The 18,527-nt window shown below is 60.4% G+C and overlaps 2 protein-coding genes across 3 annotated transcripts in view; both read left to right on the forward strand.

Moving 5' to 3' along the window:
- The window catches only part of MYO1F (myosin IF), a 30,568-nt gene extending 17,350 nt beyond the window's left edge, over positions 1–13,218 (forward strand). The window contains exons 12-27 of the mRNA XM_055125043.1: positions 35–121; positions 433–600; positions 1,622–1,707; positions 2,184–2,265; positions 2,985–3,091; positions 4,474–4,572; positions 4,650–4,797; positions 6,165–6,279; positions 6,378–6,547; positions 8,113–8,258; positions 8,665–8,811; positions 8,931–9,079; positions 9,433–9,516; positions 10,661–10,856; positions 10,956–11,125; positions 12,831–13,218. Of these exons, the coding sequence (XP_054981018.1) occupies positions 35–121; positions 433–600; positions 1,622–1,707; positions 2,184–2,265; positions 2,985–3,091; positions 4,474–4,572; positions 4,650–4,797; positions 6,165–6,279; positions 6,378–6,547; positions 8,113–8,258; positions 8,665–8,811; positions 8,931–9,079; positions 9,433–9,516; positions 10,661–10,856; positions 10,956–11,125; positions 12,831–12,910 (2,034 nt within the window). The 3' untranslated portion in view covers positions 12,911–13,218. The remainder of the gene's footprint in view (positions 1–34; positions 122–432; positions 601–1,621; positions 1,708–2,183; positions 2,266–2,984; positions 3,092–4,473; positions 4,573–4,649; positions 4,798–6,164; positions 6,280–6,377; positions 6,548–8,112; positions 8,259–8,664; positions 8,812–8,930; positions 9,080–9,432; positions 9,517–10,660; positions 10,857–10,955; positions 11,126–12,830) is intronic.
- A 1,104-nt stretch (positions 13,219–14,322) lies between these two features.
- On the forward strand, positions 14,323–17,381 carry ZNF414 (zinc finger protein 414). 2 transcript variants are annotated; one of them, XM_055125092.1, is made up of 6 exons: positions 14,323–14,446; positions 14,970–15,288; positions 15,830–15,937; positions 16,039–16,144; positions 16,731–17,074; positions 17,158–17,381. In XM_055125092.1, exons 1-6 carry the CDS (start codon positions 14,444–14,446, stop codon positions 17,220–17,222), a joined length of 945 nt encoding a protein of 314 aa, XP_054981067.1. In that variant the 5' UTR covers positions 14,323–14,443; the 3' UTR covers positions 17,223–17,381. The 2 variants fall into 2 exon arrangements, with proteins under 2 accessions (XP_054981067.1, XP_054981068.1); XM_055125093.1 differs by lacking the exon at positions 15,830–15,937.
- The last annotated feature ends 1,146 nt before the right edge of the window (positions 17,382–18,527 follow it).

The following is an 18,527-nucleotide window of genomic DNA, read 5'->3' on the forward strand; positions in this document are numbered from 1 at the left end:
GCGCTCCTGGAACCCCCTTTTCACCTGCCCGCAGGAGGAGTATGTGCAGGAAGGGATTCGCTGGACCCCCATCCAGTACTTCAACAACAAAATCGTCTGTGACCTCATCGAGAACAAGCTGGTGAGGCCCGGCGACCGTGGGGCTCGGGGCTGAGACCGAGGGTCAGTCCGTGCCCCCTGCCTGATGCCCCCTTTCACTTCTGCATTCGGTCTGACGGATTTTCCCCACCTTGCGCCACAGCCCGCCCCTCTCCCCCTCCCCCGCCCGAATTCCCAGCCCCGTTCCCCACCATCACCCCAATTCACTAGGGGGCGCCGCCACCCACTTGGGATCTAACCTGGGAAGCGCTTATGGCTCCAGACCTGGGATTGAGCTCTCTGGGGTGTAGGAGGGGCCAGGCTGAGCTGCGGCTCCCCACTGCACCCCCGCAGAGCCCCCCGGGCATCATGAGCGTGCTGGACGACGTGTGCGCCACCATGCACGCCACGGGTGGCGGCGCCGACCAGACGCTGCTGCAGAAGCTGCAGGCGGCCGTGGGCTGCCACGAGCACTTCAACAGCTGGAGCTCCGGCTTCGTCATCCACCACTACGCGGGCAAGGTGCGCTGCGCCCCCTGCCGCCCGCGCCGCGAACTGCAGGGGGCGGGATCCCAGTGTCCCATTCTGCAGAACTGCTCTTGCCCTTCCCAGCGGTGAACTGGCCTCCAGGAACTGACCCGGAGGCACCCCTGGCCCCCCGATACGTTCCTGCAGCCCAGTCCCATACACCCATGAGGAAGGACACTCCACCCTGACCCAAGCTAGTATAGCGGATAAGGCGCGCGCTTTGCTCGCTGCGGACCCGGGTTCGATCGTGGGTTCGATCCCGGTTTCATTCCAGCACCTCAGACGATCATTGGAGTCCCGCCAGGAGTGAGCCCTGAGCATAGCCAGCTGTAGCCCAAAAACCCGGGCGGGTAGGGCGCTTGCCTTACATGGGGCCGATCCAGGTTTGATCCCTGCCACCCGAAGAAGTCCCACCAGGAGTAATTCCTGAGCATCGCTGGGTGTGACCCCCCCCAAATGATAATAAAGTGCCCCCGTACTAGCCAGGGAGCTGGGTTAAAGGGTGGGGGCAGAGGGGGGTGTTCTGAATTTAGGGATCACTCCTGGTGGGGCTCAGAAATCCAACCCGGGTCAGCCACATGCCAGGCAAATGCCTTATCTGCTGTCCCACACCCAGCCCTCTCTCTGCCTCTCTGTTTTGGGCTCACAGCAGTACTGAGGGGCTACTCAGCTCAATGCCTTGGGGTGACTCCAGCGGTTCTCAGGGGACTATATGATGCTTGGAATCAAACCGAGGATTCCCACCTGCAAAGCCCATGCTCCGGAGCTAAGGGAGCTGTCTCTTCCCCTGCCCCCCCACCCCAGAATCTAACCTATACCTGTGATCTCTCCTCCGACCCTGCCTGCACCCTATCCAATCTTCCCTTGGACATCAAACCTGCAGGGACCCGGGGATCATGTTATAGACACCCCCATACACACTGTCTTCTGAGCCAGAGCCAGTCTTCTGTGACCCCTGACCCTACGGGCTGGAAGTCCCCGCTCCCAGCGCTCAGCGTCTCCCTCCCCGCCCCAGGTCTCCTATGACGTCAGTGGCTTCTGTGAGAGGAACCGGGATGTGCTTTTCTCTGACCTCATCGAGCTCATGCAGTCCAGTGAGCAGTAAGTGGAACCCATGGGGCCCGAGGGCAGAGCCGCCGAGGCGGGGAGGACCCGGTTCAATTTCCGGCACCCCATGTTTTCCCCACATACATACTAACTGCCGCAGACAGCAGGGCTCACTGTGGCCGGCGCGTGCCTGATGTCTGTCCGGGCTTCCCGTGGCCGGAATAGCCTTCAGCATGTGGGTCGGTTCCAGGGATCCAACTCACAGCCCCATGCTCAGACTTGGAGCCCCACCCCGCACCCATTCCCTGCGTCTCCTCGCCTCTGGCCCCTGACAAGTCCCGTCCCCTTGTAGAGGGTGAAGTCACCCCAGACCAAGGAACCCAGAGAGCGAAAGCAACACGCTGGCTTCTCCCCACTTACTGGGCGCCATGCCCGCTGGGGTCCAGGCATCAGGGCAGCCCAGCCCAGCTCTGGGGAAGGGCATCCCCAGGTCCCGCTGTCCCTCCCACCCCATCTCTCCCTCTGCCCAGGGCCTTCCTCCGCATGCTCTTTCCAGAGAAGCTGGATGGAGACAAGAAGGGCCGGCCCAGCACCGCGGGATCCAAGATCAAGGTGGGCCTGGGGAAGGGAGGAGGCTCTGGGGCTGGGGTAAGGGGCACTCCTGGTGATACTTGGGGGGAACAGAACCCAGGTCTCCTGCCTGCAAAGCCAGTGCTTTGCACACTGAGCCATGTCCCTGGCCCCGGCATTTCTGTGTGTGAACACGTGCAGGCACACGCACATGTGTGTGTGCATGCGTATGCGTGTGTGTGTGTGTGTGTGTGTGTGTGTGTAGTGAAAGTTGGGTCATACCCTCCAGTGCTTGATACTTGGAGTGACCCTAAGGGGACAGAGTCAGTGCTCTGCCCACTGACCCATCTCCTCTGCCCCTGCATTCTTTCCTGTGTGTGACTGAGCCATACCCCTGGTCCTTGGTGCATAGGGCGGTGCTCAGAGAACAGACTGCCAGCGCTGGGACCAGGGGCTTCCACATGCCCAGCCTGTGCCCAGCCCAGGAATCTGCTGGCCAGCCCCACACCTGATTCTCACTTCTGGGGTCCCTGTCCCAGCAAGGCAGGCAGACATGGGCCTTCCCCATGTCCACTGAAAGGATCTGAGCATTTAGAACACACGAGGTGAAGTGGGGAGCTTGAGGGACCTTCAGGGGTTCTTGTCTCACGCTTGAGGGCCAAGGAGCAACGCAGGGTTTGTGGGATTCCCCCACTCCAGACTGTTTCTCTTGGATCTGTACCCACCTGTGCACCCCACTCCGCCTCCCCCCCAACCCCCAGAAACAAGCCAATGACCTGGTTGCCACATTGAAGAAGTGCACGCCCCACTATATCCGCTGCATCAAGCCCAACGAGACCAAGAAGCCCCGAGACTGGGAGGAGAGCAGGTGACCACCCTCGTCCCCTGCGGGGCTAGCTGCCGGCTGCACCCGTGTGATGCCCACGGAATTGCTGGGAGCCACACGACCTACGCCCTCCCCCAGGTCATCCTGGCTCACCCCCAGGAGCAGCACAGAGCCCCTCAAGGCTCTAGGGTCTGGTCAACATAGCACAAGGTGGGAAGGAAGGCGCCGACCTTGCTTATAGGGGAGCCTGGGTTCGATCCCTCGTACCTCATAGGGTCCCCCAAGCCCCACCAGGAGTAATCCCTAGGAACAACCAATTGTAGCCACAAAAGCAGAATAAAGAACAACCCATCAGGAGTCAGGGATTGGTTCAACCCCTAGACAAGAGCCCTGCCTCCAAAACAGAGGCTCCACCCCTAGCCATGAGCCTGGTCACAGAATACAGGATCCACCCCTAGTCATAAGCCCCGCCCAGAACATAGCACTACCCCTGGTCACAAGCCCCGCCCCCAGAACACAAGCTCCACCCCTAGACATGAGTCCCACCCCAGAACACAAGCTCCACTCCTAGCCATGAGCCCCGCCCCAGAACACAAGCTCCACCCCTAGCCATGAGCCCCGCCCCAGAACACAAGCTCCACCCCTAGCCATGAGCCCCGCCCCAGAACACAAGCTCCAACCCCAGCCATGAGCCCCGCCCCCAGAACACAAGCTCTACCCCTGCCATGAGCCCCGCCCCAGAACACAAGCTCCACCCCTAACCATGAGCCCCGCCCCAGAACACAAGCTCCAACCCTGGCCATGAGCCCCGCCCCAGAACACAAGCTCCACCCCTGGCCATGAGCCCCGCCCCAGAACACAAGCTCCACCCCTGGCCATGAGCCCCGCCCCAGAACACAAGCGCCACCCCAAGCCACGAGCTCCGCCCCAAAAATACAGGCTCCACCCTCAGCCATGAATGAGTCTGCCCCAGAACAGACTCCACTCCCAGCCAAGAGCCCCGTCCCCAAAACAAGGCTCCATCCCCGTCATGAGCCCAGTCCCCAGAACACCAGCACCACCCCACAAAACTGGCTGCTAAGTGGGGTTTGATGAGAGTCGGGGTGGGGGAAGCACTTGCTTTGCACACAGCCTACCAAAGTTCTATGCTCAGCTCCACTTAGGGTCCCCTGAGCCCTTCCCGAAGTGATCCTTGAGCACCGCGCCAGGAGTCATCCCCAAGCACTGCCGGGTGCGGCCCGAAAACCACATACACACAGAGAAAAACTGGCACCCAGCCCGGGACCCACTGAAGCCCCCCTCCCCTCAAACTCCTTCCAGCACCAACCCAGACTCTGCCTGCCAGCCCCGCTCTCAATAGCACCCTTCCTAAGACAGGGCGGCCACCCCTTCAGGGTACTCAGGCTGGCCCCTCCCCCCCGCAGGGTGAAGCACCAGGTGGAGTACCTGGGCCTGAAGGAGAATATCAGGGTGCGCCGCGCGGGCTTCGCCTACCGCCGCCAGTTCTCCAAGTTTCTGCAGAGGTGAGGCAGCCCTCCCAGCACCCCCAGCGTCCCCCTGCCATGCACACAGGGGTCTCACACCCGGCCATCCCCTCTAGGTACGCCATCCTCACCCCTGAGACGTGGCCAAACTGGCGTGGGGGGGACGAGCGTCAGGGCGTCCAGCACCTGCTCCGCGCAGTCAATATGGAGCCCGACCAATACCAGATGGGGGGCACCAAGGTCTTCGTCAAGAACCCTGAGTCGGTGAGTGTGGGGACGAGTTAGCCAGAGGTTCATGCATTTAGAATCACGACAGTGACCCTGAGCCTTTTAGGTTTCCCTCCTTCACTCCCTGGTCCCCAACATTTGGAGAGTGGGGAGAGTAACAGGGAGGCATATTGGGGTGCAGGGGGACCCCAGAAGAGCTCAGGTGGGCTGGGCAGCTCTTGCAGGTCAGGCTGGAGACAGGGGGCATGGTGGAGGACCCCCTTGAGCACCCTGAATTAACACCAGGAGGAGACGGGGGGGACCAGGTTCCCGGATGCGAGGAACTCTGGGTCCTTGGTTTCCTTTATGGGGGTGGGAGGGAAGCTACAATGAGCAGTGCTCACAGCTTACTCCTGCCTCTGTGCTCAGGAATCCTCCCTGGCAGGGCCCCAGGACCCTACAGGATGCCGGGATCAAACCTGGGTTGGTGTGTGCAAGGCCAGCGCCCTTCCTGCTATACTATTTCTTTCACCCCCGCCCAGGTCCTCTGATGCATATGGACTTTTTTTTTCTTTTTTGAGTCACACCCAGCGATGCACAGGAGTTACTCCTGGCTCATGCACTCAGGAATTACTCCTGGCGGTGCTCGGGGGACCATATGGGATGCTGGGAATCGAACCCAGGTTGCAAGGCAAACGCCCTACCCGCTGTGCTATCGCTCCAGTCCCGGATTTTTTTTTTTTTTTTAATGCATGTGGGGTCCCATTTCTCATCCCTCTCAGGGTGCCTTTCTCATGGACAGCACCTGCCACTTAACTGAGGGGCCACGTGTCTCAACACACCACACAGCTGATATGTGGCTGGAATGGGACCCCAGGAAGAGAAACGTGGCTATAATTCAATGTGGGGCCGTGGACCCCAGATGGGGAGAGTCCACAAGTGGGTCCGGTCACTTGGAGAAAGCAGAACAATGGAAGAAAAATACTCTGAGGACCCCGAGCGACAGGACAGCAGGGAGAGCTCTTGCCTTGTGCGGCTGACCCAGGTCCGATTCCGAGCATCCCCGTGCCCGCCAGGAGACATTGCGGAATCAGCCCTAAGTATAGCAGGCTGTGGCTCAAAACAAAAACCCATTTTTTTTTCTTTTTTGGGTCACACCCGGCAACGCACAGGGGTTACTCCTGGCTCTGCACTCAGGAATTACTCCTGGCGGTGCTCAGGGGACCCTATGGGATGCTGGGAATCGAACCCGGGTCAGCTGCGTGCAAGGCAAACGCCCTACCCGCTGTGCTATCGCTCCAGCCCCTCCAAATTTTTTTTTAATGTTGGTCATTGGGGTACAGAGCATGCCTGTGAAGTGGGCTGGGGAGATAGGGGGGACCCTGGGGAGAGGCTGAGACCTCGCACCCCTTCCATCCGCCCAGCTCTTCCTGCTGGAGGAGATGCGGGAGCGCAAGTTCGACGGCTTTGCCCGCACCATCCAGAAAGCCTGGAGGCGCCACGTGGCCGTGCGGAAGTACCAGGAGATGCGGGAGGAAGGTGAGGTGTGGTGGAGGAAGCCGGGAAGGGGTGCAAGTAGGGGGAGCCCAAGGCCTGGCCCCAACCTGTGCCGCCCCACCCCCTGCCCCACCCCGCAGCGTCCAACATCCTGCTGCACAAGAAGGAGCGGCGTCGGAACAGCATCAACCGGAACTTCGTTGGCGACTACCTGGGCCTGGAGGAGCGGCCTGAGCTGCGCCAGTTCCTGGCAAAGAGGGAGCGCGTGGACTTTGCCGACTCGGTCACCAAGTACGACCGGCGCTTCAAGGTGAGGCGCAGAGCAGGACGGGACACTGGCCCCAGCCTGGCACAACCCCAACCCCCCGCCCCCAACACACACACACACACACACACACACACACACACACACACACACACACACTCCCCAAGAGGTACACCCCTCACCGGGACACAGGAATCTACTCAGCCTGGACACACACCCGCGCTATTGCTGGTGCAGGGGCCGGAGCGATAGGATAGTGGGGAGGGCACTGGCCTTGCATGCGTCTCCCCCACGTTCAATTCCCAGCACCGTGTAGGGTCCCCTGAGCCCCGCCGGGAGTGAGCCCTGAGCATCACGGATGTGGCCCAGAAACAAAACCAAAAACCACAGCAGGTTGTCCCTTCCCTGGCCAATCACACCTGCCCTCAGGTATACACTCAACTAGTGTGGACACCCCTAATCAAACCAATATGCCTTCAGGTGGCCCAGACCCAATTGCCATTAGATTCCTCATCACCTCTCCAGCAATGTACGCCTCACCCAGCAGACCTGCCCACAGGATCACCCTCTCTATATTTTGTTGGCAGGGCGGTGAGGGCGGTGGCCACACCTGGTGATACTCAGGGCTGACTCCTGGCTCTGAATTCAGGGATCTCTCCTGGCACGGCTCAGGGGACCTTATGGGGTGCGGGGGATGGAACCCGGGTTGGCCACATGCAAGGCAAGAGCCCTCCCCACTGTCCTATGTCTCCCACACCAAGATTGCTCGCTCGTTCCTCTCTTCCGAGTCACAGCACTCCTCTAATGAACACCCTCGCAAGTCCCAATAGATCTGTCCATGGGACCTTCACCTGGCCCCATTTCGCCTGTGCCCAAGGATGCCACTTCTCTGGCGAGGGTGCCCTTCACCAACCCGGACCTATGTTCTGGGGTGGGGCTCATGACTAGGGGTGGAGCCTGTGTTCTGGGGCGTGGCTCATGACTAGGGGTGGAGCCAATCCCTGGCTCTTGAAGGGTTGTTGTAGCCATGAGCCCCGCCCCAGAACATAGGCACCACCCCATGCACGAACCCCGCCCCCAGAACACAAGCTCCACCCCTAACCATGAGCCCCGCCCCAGAACACAAGCTCCACCCCTAACCATGAGCCCCGCCCCAGAACACAAGCTCCACCCCTAGCCATGAGCCCCGCCCCAGAACACAAGCTCCACCCCTGGCCATGAGCCCCACCCTAGAACACAAGCTCCACCCTCAGCCATGAATGAGGTCCGCCCAAGAACAGACTCCACTCCTAGCCAAGAGCCCCGTCCCCAAAACAAGGCTCCACCCCAGTCATGAGCCCTGCCCCCAGAACGCCAGCACCACCCCACAAAACTGGCTGCTAAGTGGGGTTTGAGGAGAGTCCGGGGGGAAAGCACTTGCTTTGCACATAGCCCCCCCACACACTGATTTCTCACCAAAAAGCTGGCAGCCCCCCTCCCATTCCTCTCATGGCCTGCACTATGGAGGGCCACACTCTCCCCCGCACTTGCCCCCCTGCCCTGACAGGATCCCCCCACCCCGCACCTGGGCCAGGTTCCAGTCACCATCCTCTGGTCTTGCCTCCCCACAGCCCATCAAGAGGGACTTGATCCTGACACCCAAATGCGTGTACGTGATCGGGCGGGAGAAGGTGAAGAAGGGGCCCCAGAAGGGTCAGGTGCGCGAGGTGCTAAAGAAGAAGCTGGAGATCCAGGCTCTGCGGGGAGTTGCCCTCAGGTGCCCAGCGTCGCTGGATCGGGCGGCCCTCTGGTCACCTTCGGCTACCTTTTGTAACCCCCATCTGTCACCTGTCTTACTGCTGCTAACCACCCACCTGGTCCTGCAAGTCTCCTCCCTTGGCTTTTTGGGGGGCCACACCTGGCAGTGATCAGGGCAGGCTCACTCCAGGCGGGGCCCGGGGTGCACTCCATGGGGTCCCTGGAATCGAAGCCGGGTCGGCCGCGTGCAAGGCCAGCGCCCTCCCCGCTGTCCCATCGCTCCGCACTGCCCCCCCCCGCCCCCGCGCAGGGTCCCCCCTGGCTCACCCCTCCCTGTGCCCCTCCGAACCTCCCCCGCTGCTGAATCTCCCCTGTCGCCCCTTGGCCCGCCTCCCTGTCACTGACCTGCGTGTCCTCGCGCCCAGCACGCGGCAGGACGACTTCTTCGTGCTCCAGGAGGAAGCGGCCGACAGCTTTCTGGAGAGCATCTTCAAGACAGAGCTCATCAGCCTCCTGTGCAAGCGCTTCGAGGAGGCGGCGCGGAGGCCCCTGGCTCTCACCTTCAGCGACACGTACGCGCGCCCCCCGGGGCGGGCCCAGCGCTGCCCCTCGCACCTCTCCACTGAGCCAGGGCGGGTGGGCGCAGTGACCCTCCCGGCCGCTCCCCCACAGCTCCTTCCTGTCCCCACAGACTACAGTTCCGGGTGAAGAAGGAGGGTTGGGGAGGAGGCAGCAGCCGCAGCGTCACGTTCTGCCGTGGCTCAGGCGAAGTGGCTGTGCTCAAGGCCAGCGGCCGGTCCCTCACGGTCACCGTCGGGGACGGGCTGCCCAAAAACTCCAGTGAGTCTGCGCAGAACTGAAGGGGCCCCCGGACATGAGGAGGGTGGGCCCTGAAAGAAGGCGTGGCCAACAAGGGAACCAATCGAAGGGGCTGGGGAAGCTATCGTGCGAGGAGCTAACCAAATAACCAATGAGTGAGTCAAATGGGAAGGGGGCGTGACTATAAAGGCAGCCAATGAGCTCACTAGTAAATGGGGCGGTGCAAATGCCAAGCCAATGAGAAGTGGGTACTGGAGGGGCATGGTCCATTTGTGAGTGGAGCTAGTACAGGGATACTGAAGGCAAGAATGGAGCGGAGCCACGAAAGGAGGCTAAACTTCCAGGAGTCCACTCAAATCCTTCCATCCTTTCAGAGCCTACGAGGAAGACGATAGCCCAGGGAAAACCTCGAAGGTTGGCCCAGGGTCCTACCCGAGCAGCCCCTGGACTTCCCAGAGGTGAGAAGACACATTCCCTCACACACACACTCACACACACACACACACACACACACACACACACACACATACACACATATACTTTCTTCCGTGGCTTCTTGTGGGTTGCGTTACCTAAACCAGATATCTTTTTTTATAAGGAGAAAGAAACCATTCCATCCAGAATTCTCAGGAGCTCCCAAATCTCCCACAGAATTAAAGCCCAGTTGGGCAGGCAGTCAGAGCTTCCTATCCCGGTTGACCTCTGACCTCTCTCCCTACATCTGACAGCCCCATCAGGAAAGCTTTGGCTTCGCCAACTTCCCACCATGGTTCTTACCTTTGGCCCTTCCTCCAGTTCAACGGTTTACTGCAGTTCTCACAAATTCCCTTTCCACTCGAGCTCCTATTCCATCCTCCAAGAACCCACCCTCAAAACCCCTGCTGGAGTGGCTGGAGAGATGGTACAAGAATTAAAAGGCTAAGGCGCTTACCTTGAAAGGTTTGATCCCAGCACCACATATGGTGCCCTGAGAACTGCCAGGAGTAATCCCTGAGCACTGAATCAGAAGTAGCCCCTGAACACCGTGGGGTGAATCCACATTTAAAAAGTCAGGATACAGGGGCTGGAACGATAGCACAGTGGGTAGGGCGTTTGCCTTGCATGCAGCCGACCCGGGTTCGATTCCCAGCATCCCATATAGTCCCCGAGCACTGTCAGGAGTATTTCCTGAGTGCAGAGCCAGGAGTAACCCTGTGCATTGCCGGGTGTGACCCAAAAGGCAAAAAAGAAAGAAAAGTCGGGACACAGAGGACTGGGAGAATTTATTTTTTAGGGGGTGGGGGCTGCACTCCGCAGTACTCAGGGCTTGCTCCTGACTCTGTGCTCAGAGATCATTCCTGGTGAGGCTCTGGGGATCATAGGTGGATTCGGGGATCAAACCTGGTGGTCGGCCGCATGCAAGGCAAAAGCCCTAACACTGTACTATCTCTGCAGCCCCAGGGGGTGTATCTTAGCTCTGCAGAGCCTGCCCAGTCCTGGACAAACTGAGTAGAGAGTACTGCTCGCTTCCTTTAAGGGGAGGAACTTAGCCCCAGGACCTCCCCAAATCCTTCTAATATGACAGATAAACCTCCTAAATGCCTGTCCTTGTTCCTGCTGCAGGCCAGGACCGCAATGGGGTCCCCCCCTCTGGCAGAAGGGGACCCCTGCCCCTGGAGATCACACCTGGACAGAGCTCCCAGCAGCGTCCCCAGGCCCCTCCGTCCTCAGCCCTGGGTGCCAGCCGCCGTCCGCGGGCCCGGCCCCCCTCGGAGCATAACAGGGAGTTCCTCAACGTGCCAGACCAGGGGGTCGCCGGGTAGGTGGCGGCGGGGGTGGTGTTCAGGCTGCCCTGGGACGGTGACGGGGGCGGTGCTTGTGCTGGGGGTGGTGATGAGCGCCCCCTCTCTGCCCCCAGCATACAGAGGAAGCTCAGCGTGGGGCAGCGACCCGTGCCCGGCGTGGGCCGACCCAAGCCCCAGCCACGGGCGCAAGGTCCGCGGTGCCGGGCGCTGTACCAGTACGTGGGCCAGGACGTGGATGAGCTGAGCTTCAACGTGAACGAAGTCATTGAGATCCTCCTGGAAGGTGCGCGGGCTGGGAGGAGTCAGGTCAGGATATAGCCAGGCAGCCCAAGAACCGGCCACGCCCCCGCCCAGGACATCAGAGATCCCCCCATACCCTGGTCAGGATGCCCCCTTCCTTGCCAGGGACTGCATAGATCTTGCGCCTAAAGGTGGAAACCCCCCGCCCCCTCGCACTGCTGGGGCTCAATGGCGCGCCCTGTCGGTCTCGGTGGAAATGGCACGGGGCCATTCCTGGGTCCACTGTGGGAATTTTTTGTTTTGTTTTTGTTTTCACGCTAGGCTGGACTTAGGGCTTACTCTTGGCTCTTGTGGTCAGGGATCAACACTGCCGAGCTCATATGTGGTGCTGGGGCTCAAATCCCAGTGGGCCGCATGCAAAGCAAACGCCCCCCACCCGCTGTGCTATCATTCCAGCCCCTGCCAGGAGTAATTCTGATGTCGGTGGGCCGCACAGGTGGCTTATGTGAAGCGGGGAGGAGAAAGACGGTCACTTTCTCTCCATCCGCCTCTGCCACCGGAATCTGGGGTTACTGGGTTCTCGTCTTGCCTCACAGAATATAATTTCAGGTAGACAAGCAGTGAAGTAAAACAGATTTTATTTGGAGGGTTGTGTTTTTTTTTTTTTTTTTTGGGTTTTTTTTCTTTTTGGGTCACACCCGGCGATGCTCAGGGGTTACTCCTGGCTCTGCACTCAGGAATTACTCCTGGCGGTGCTCAGGACCTGGGATGCTGGGAATCGAACCCAGGTCAGCCCCGTGCAAGGAAAACGCCCTACTCCCTGTGTTATTGCTCCAGGTCCTGGAGGTTTTTAAGGGGAGGAGGAAGAGAAAGTGGTAGAGGTAGAAAGTAACGCACTCAAAAGAGAGCAGGCTTTTCCTAGAGTGGTGAGAGCCCCTGCACACATTCTGCACACATTAAACGTGAAAGCATGAAAGTACACATCTCAAGAGGGGAGATGTGGGTGACACATGGGCTCAGGCACCACATGTGTCCGTCCACACAGGCAATATGCCCTTCCTTTGTTCAAGGTGGCTTTTTTATTTTTTCTTTTTGGGTCTCACCTGGTGATGCACAGGGGTTACTCCTGGCTTTGCGCTCAGGAGTTACTCCTGGCGGTGCTCAGGGAACTGTAAAGGATGCTGGGGATCGAACCCGGGTCGGCCGCGTGCAAGGCAAACACCCTACCCGCTGTGCTATTGCTCCAGCCCCCTCAAGGTGGCTTTTATAGGGATTTTCCAACCTGCCCCCATGTGGGGCTTCTGTCTAGGTAAAAGTCTGTTGCTAAGGAGATTGTCAAGGGGGGTAGGGTTGGGAGTGGTGGCGGTCTTCTTTGAAATTCCTTTCCTGGCCTTTTGTTTCTGCTGGAGCTTCTCTGGGTGTGTTGCTGGCACCAGGTAAGGTTCTTACCAGCTGTTAGTTCCTGCTTTCTGCAAGGTTGACTTTTGCAACTTCAGGAAGGCCCAGGAAATGTACTGTCCCAGCCTTGGTAGGGGGCCTTCCCTATCTGCCTGCCTGCCTGCCTACATCAATTCCTGGGTGCAGAGCCAGGAGTAACCCCTGGGCATCGCCGGGTATGGCCCCCAAACAAAACAAAACGAAAAAAGCACACAATCTGGATGTGAACCAAGTGGGAGCCAGAGGGTCTGAGGGAGGTCGAATCTGTGGGAGGCTGGGGGCACCCCCTTATTCTCTCTTCTCCCACACAGACCCTTCGGGCTGGTGGAAAGGCAGGCTGCATGGCCAGGAGGGCCTCTTCCCAGGAAACTACGTGGAGAAGATCGGATGAAGAAAAAGGAGAGCTCAGGATGCTGCACCCCCTCCCCAATGTGTCCCCCCCATCCTGCTGGGAAGCCAGACCCTGCCAGTGGAATTCATGTTTTTCTTGGTTACTTTGGCTCGAGACCAGATCCTGGGGCTTCCAGCCCAGCCAGGGCCACCACTGCACTGAAGGCCTTGAGCCCTGCCTGTCACCCTCAACTCCCCCTTTCCTTTGGCCTCCAGTGGCCGAGCCTACCTCCCAGCTGTCCCCTGAGCATGGCCCGTGGGCAACGCAGTGGGCAAAGCTTCAGGGGCTCCACAAGGATGCGTTACACAGAGGCAATAAAGATTTACCAAGTGAACCATGAATTAACTTTCTGAGCACCCTCAATGCCCCCACCAACACCTCTTTCTCTCAACCCCGTGAGGGCAGAGCCCGCAATTCCCACATTTGACAGGAGGGAAAACAGAGGCCTGGGTAGAGAACGGACCTTCTCCACCCTCTCAGTTTCGCTCAGTGGTTTGTGTTGAGGGAGCAAATAATTTTCTGATTAGAATCTGGGCCCACCCATCCATCTGGCACCTGCCTGGCCTCCAGCCCAGGTCTGAATATTGCATTGATTGGCCCTAGAACTCCCACCAACCCTGGGTGTGGCCCTTTCCCTTAAACACTAAAACAAAACAAAACCACATAGAAAGGCCTCATTGGACTATCAGTAGCCTCAGGTCTTACCTTCAGGGGATTTCCTGGGAGCTGTGTCTGAATCAGCTTTTGTTCACAGCCTCTCTTGGGGGCCCTGAACTCTCCAGAGCAGACTGCCCTCACCTCTGGGCACTTGGGGGTGTTCAGCTTCTCAGCACCCCATCTACCAGCAGTACAGCCTGCAGGGCGGGAGGGAGAATGAAGTTTGGTGTGGGAGTGATGGAGGCGACCTATTCTCTTTGGTTCTCAGGCCACACCCAGCAGTGCTCAGAGGCTCCTCCTGGCTCAGTGCTCAGGGGCCCAGAGGGCGCCGGGGCCTGAACCTCAGTGGAGCAGGCTTCAACACAGCATAGTCTAACGGCCAGCACCTGACATTTTGCTTTCTGCACCTGAATATGGGTGCCCCTGACCACTCAGCAAACCCACATCCTGTTGACTCTTTGACCCATTTCCTTTTGTTCCTGTGGAGGTTGGACCACACCCAGCAGTGCTTAGGGTTTACTCCTGGCTCCATGCTCAGGGATCACTCTTGGTGGAACTCATTGGGATCATATGGGATTTTGGGTATGGAACCTGTATCAGCCGCACTGTTAGCTGCAGGGGAGAGGCAGGAAAAAAAAAATAATAAAAGTTGCATGGCCTTGGTCTGGGCAGTGGGCATGGGGGTCTGGCCAAGGCCGGGAGGGACTCAGGCTCCGCCCCCTCGAGCTGCGAGGGCGGCAGGCCCCACCCCTACTCTCGCGAGAATCTAGGGGCGGAAAAATGGCGCCGTTGTGAAAGCGAGCCCGCGGCCGCCGTGGAAGTGCGCTGCAGGCCTCAGCCGGAGCCGCGAGAACGAGAGGCCGAGCCGGACTGAGGATGGTAAGCGCGGCGCCGGGGGGCGTGGGCGCGGGGAGGCAGCGGGGCCTGCTGAGGAACGGCCTGTGGCGCGTCCATCGGCCGGCCGGCCCCGCCCCCACATCCGGGCACTCTCCCACCCTTGCCTGTCATCCTACTTCCGGGCCTGGCCTGGATAAGACCACGCCCACACCCGCCGGGCCACGCCCCTGATCGTTAGCCTGCGTTGCTCCGGGCTTTGTCAGCTGCTCTCAGACTTGGTCACTTCTGACCCCTCGTTATCCCTTTGGGCCACGCCTCTGCAGTTGTGGGGGGTGGGGCCTCTGCCCTCCCGGGGTAGGGACACCTACGAGCTATTTCTGATAGCATGGGGACACCCGATCCCGGCCCATCTCCCTCAATCCTCGGGGTGACCCCTTAAGGTGGGAGCTGATCTGGCTGCTTGCAGGAATGCAGAACCTAGCGATTAATCGCGGCGGCATGGGAGGGGTTCCCTCGCGGCCCTGTCCCCTGGCCCTGGGTTCTCTCAGCCTCTCCCGTCCTCCAGGAAGAGGAGCCCTCGGGGCCATGCCCCAACCAGCCGGCCACTGCAGAGCCCAGCCCCAGTGAGACCATCCCGGAGGCGGTGTCCCCGGTCGCCCCGACTGCAGCCACTTACTCCAGCATGGGGGAGGAGCCAGGCCCTGACCGGGCAGCCACACCCCCAGTGTGGGAACGTGGTGGGGCTGGAGGGACACAGCAGGGATCCTTGCCAGCCCCCGACACTGCCCAGCCTGATCCTGGCCCTGGCCTCAGTCCGACCAGCACAGTCTCCGGGACCAGCGAGGACCTGCGGTCTCCCCGACGTCGCCCACCGCCACCACCAGGTGACCCAGGTTCCATTCCCAGCATCTCATATGATCCTCCGAGCACTGCCAGGAGTAATTCTTGAGTGCAAAGCCAGGAGTAACCTCTATGCATCTCCGGATATGACCCAAAAAGCAAAAAAAAAAAAAAAAAAAAAAGAGTTCACAGGACTGGAGAGATGGTACAGCAGGGCATTTGCCTTGTAAGCAGCTGATCGGGGTTCAGTCCCTGACATCCATTTTAGTCCCCCTGAGCCACGCCATAAGTGATCCCTGAACACCTCCGGCTGTGGCCTCAACAACCCCCACACCCATGAGTACAAACTGTCGGCAAACTTGTGGTCCATCTCGTGGGAAATCACCACTTCCTGGGCACCATGGATGTGCCCTGATGCCCTCGGCCAGCTTCGCATTGGCCTCCTGTCTGATGGGGGAGGCAGAGGGTAAATGGCCGATAGGTTCCTGCAGGGTCCTTCCAGCCTCATCTCTGTCTAGCAGGCAGATACTTGGAAAAGATGGCGTAGGCGGGGAGGTGACTCCCTTCCTCCGTGTATCCCTACAGGTAAGCAAATAGCCTGCTCCAGCCCTGGCTGCTGCCTCAGTTTCCCCAGCATTCGAGATCTGGCCCAGCATTTGCGTACCCACTGCCTACCCACACAGTCTCTGGAAGGTAGGGCCGGATGGCATGCAGAGTGCCCCCGTGCGGGGGGGTGGGGGGCTACCTGGGACACTTGCCTGGCATGCCTTTTGCTTCCTTTCCTGCCCCGCCAGGCAAACTGTTCCACTGTTCGGCGCTGAGCTGCACCGAGAGGTTCCCCAGCATGCAGGAACTGGTGGCCCACGGCAAGCTGCACTACAAACCCAACCGCTACTTCAAGTGAGACCCTGCCCAGCCCCAAATGCGCCATCAGGGGTCCAGACCTTTCTTTCCCCATCCGGGTCCCACCCAGAGATCCTGCAGCTGGGCGTGGTCTCGGGCCTGCCCCGCCCAGAAGCGTAATCGGACCTGATAGGCGGGTCTCGGCCTGGGGCAGGGCCTCCATGGACGTAGCTCAGCCCTTTTTCTCCCACTTAGCGGGAAGATGCTCTCACCTAAGTCTGAATTGATATTCCATTCCTCGTTTTCTTAGGGCTGTGACCTAAGGGGCATGGCCACTAAAGGGATGTGGGCATAAAGTGAGCTCCTTCACCCAACCCTGCAGGTGGGGAACGAGATGTGTGATTTGGACATTTATTTTTGTATGTTTGGTTCATACCCGGTGGTGCTCAGGGCTACACCTGGTGGGCTTGGAGGACCATGTGGGTTGGCTGGGAGCCAACCGGGGTCTGCCGCGTGAAAGGCAAGCACCCTACCCGTTGTACCATCACTCCAGCCCCGATGTGTGATTTGGACCACAACCCCCACCCCCTTGTTGTGGGTGGGGGTGGTGGGGAGCCAGCCCATCCCTGTGCCTGCCCCCCAGGTGTGAAAACTGCCTGCTGCGCTTCCGCACACACCGCTCCCTCTTCAAACACCTGCATGTGTGCGCCGAGCATGCGCAGAGCCCAGCCCCGCCGCAGCCCCCTGCCCTGGACAAGGAGCCGCCGGCGCCCAAGCGTCCCCCGGAGTCCGACCCCGCCTCGGGGCCGGCCCTGCCGTTCCCGCTGCTCGAGCCCTTCACGACCCCCGCCCCTGCACCCTCCGGGCCTTTTATGCCCTACTTGAACCCCGCGCCCTTTGGCCTGAACCCCCCACGCCTGCGCCCCTTCCTGGCCGCCGCACCCGGGCCGCCCACCTCCAGCACCGCCGTCTGGAAGAAGAGCCAAGGTGAGTGTGGGACGCGGCGTGGCCGGGGCCGCTGGGGGGCGCTGGCTCCCCGCGCTGGTCTTCACCCACTCTTCTGGCCGCAGGTGCAGGTGGCAGCCCACGAAGACCCCAGGGCGGCTCGGACGCGCCCCCAGGTGCGTGCAGGTGATCGCCGGGATGGGTGGAGGGGATTCCTTACCTGCGTCCCGCCGACCCAGTGTGGGGCACAGCTAGCGCTGTCGCCGCCCCCTTCCCACGTGGCCGGAAGAGCCACCACCACTCCCCTTCGAAATACAGGATTTTGCCTAATAAATCTTTGGCCTCTGTGCCTTGGCCTCGTGTGCACCTCTCCCCGCCTCCTGCAGTATCCCCCGGACGAGGCTAGGGTACCCGACGAAGTCAAGTCTAGAGACCACGTAGCGATGGCAGGAGCCCGCCTGCAACCCTCCGCGGGGAATCTGGGCCGCGCCCCGGTACTGACGGGAGGTGGTGTAGACCCCCACCTGCCCGCAGGGCTGGCGGCCCCTAGCCGCATCGTGTGGGAGCACACGCGGGGCCGCTGCTTGTGCATTGCAGTGCGCCCTCTCCAGGGCCTCGTGGCCCGCCATCACGCTGCAGGTGGAGGACCACCGCCTCGCCGGTCCCGCAGCCCCCCACCCCCAGCCGGGGCAGCTACGCACGCACCCATGCTATCGGGTAAAGCCCTGGAGCACGTGAGGGGGTGGGGCCAATACTCAGGCCACGCCCCACTCGCATCTTCGGCATCTCAGCCACCACAATAAAGGAGCAAGCCTATGCTGTGTCTGGGCCCTTGCCCCTCCGTGAGCAGTCCTGGGGTGCTGGAAGATACCGCTTCCTTGCCCAGCTGTGCCCCACCCAGCTCCCTGACCCGCCTCCAGCCCGGGGTTGGGGGGGGACATGCCATCTCCTGTGGCCACCACACGCTGAGCTACTTTCACAGTCACAGGGATGGGAAGCATAATGAGCGACAGAGCCTAGTGGGGGGTCATTCCGGGGAAGCCCAGGTGGGAGTGGAGAGGTGGGGGTTGTTACACAGCGCAGGGTGTGCCTCACCTCCCAGGTTAGAAGGGCCAGGCCGAAACCCTCCCAGACTCGGCCTAGAGTTGATGGTGGTAGGGTATTCCCCACGGTGCAGGGGTTTGCTGGGCCCTCCTCTGCCCCTCCCCCAGCCCTGACCCAGGGGTCTCCACTTTCCCTTTTTAAGGGGAAGTGGTCAGGGCTGGGGTTCAGGATAGTGCAACGCTGCTGGCCCTGACCTGGACACGGCCCTTGGGCTGGTTTCACCTACCTGGCTTTTTCTGGGGGCTGGTGGGGGTGGTTCCACCTGGTGGTGCTCAGGGGCCATTCCTGCTTCTGTGCTGGAAGCTTGTCAGCCCCAGTGCTGCTCAGGGACCACGTGGTACAAGCCTGGATCTGTTCTTGTTTGGGGGGGGCCACACCTGGTAATGATCAC

The sequence above is a fragment of the Sorex araneus genome, chromosome 2 (genome assembly GCF_027595985.1).
Source record: "Sorex araneus isolate mSorAra2 chromosome 2, mSorAra2.pri, whole genome shotgun sequence".
Lineage (NCBI taxonomy): Eukaryota > Metazoa > Chordata > Mammalia > Eulipotyphla > Soricidae > Sorex > Sorex araneus.

Coding starts and splice junctions, on each gene's coding strand:
- ZNF414 (XM_055125092.1), top strand. Junction 15,289..15,829: donor TCGCCCACCGCCACCACCAG/GTGACCCAGGTT, acceptor GTATCCCTACAG/GTAAGCAAATAGCCTGCTCC. Junction 15,938..16,038: donor ACCCACACAGTCTCTGGAAG/GTAGGGCCGGAT, acceptor CTGCCCCGCCAG/GCAAACTGTTCCACTGTTCG.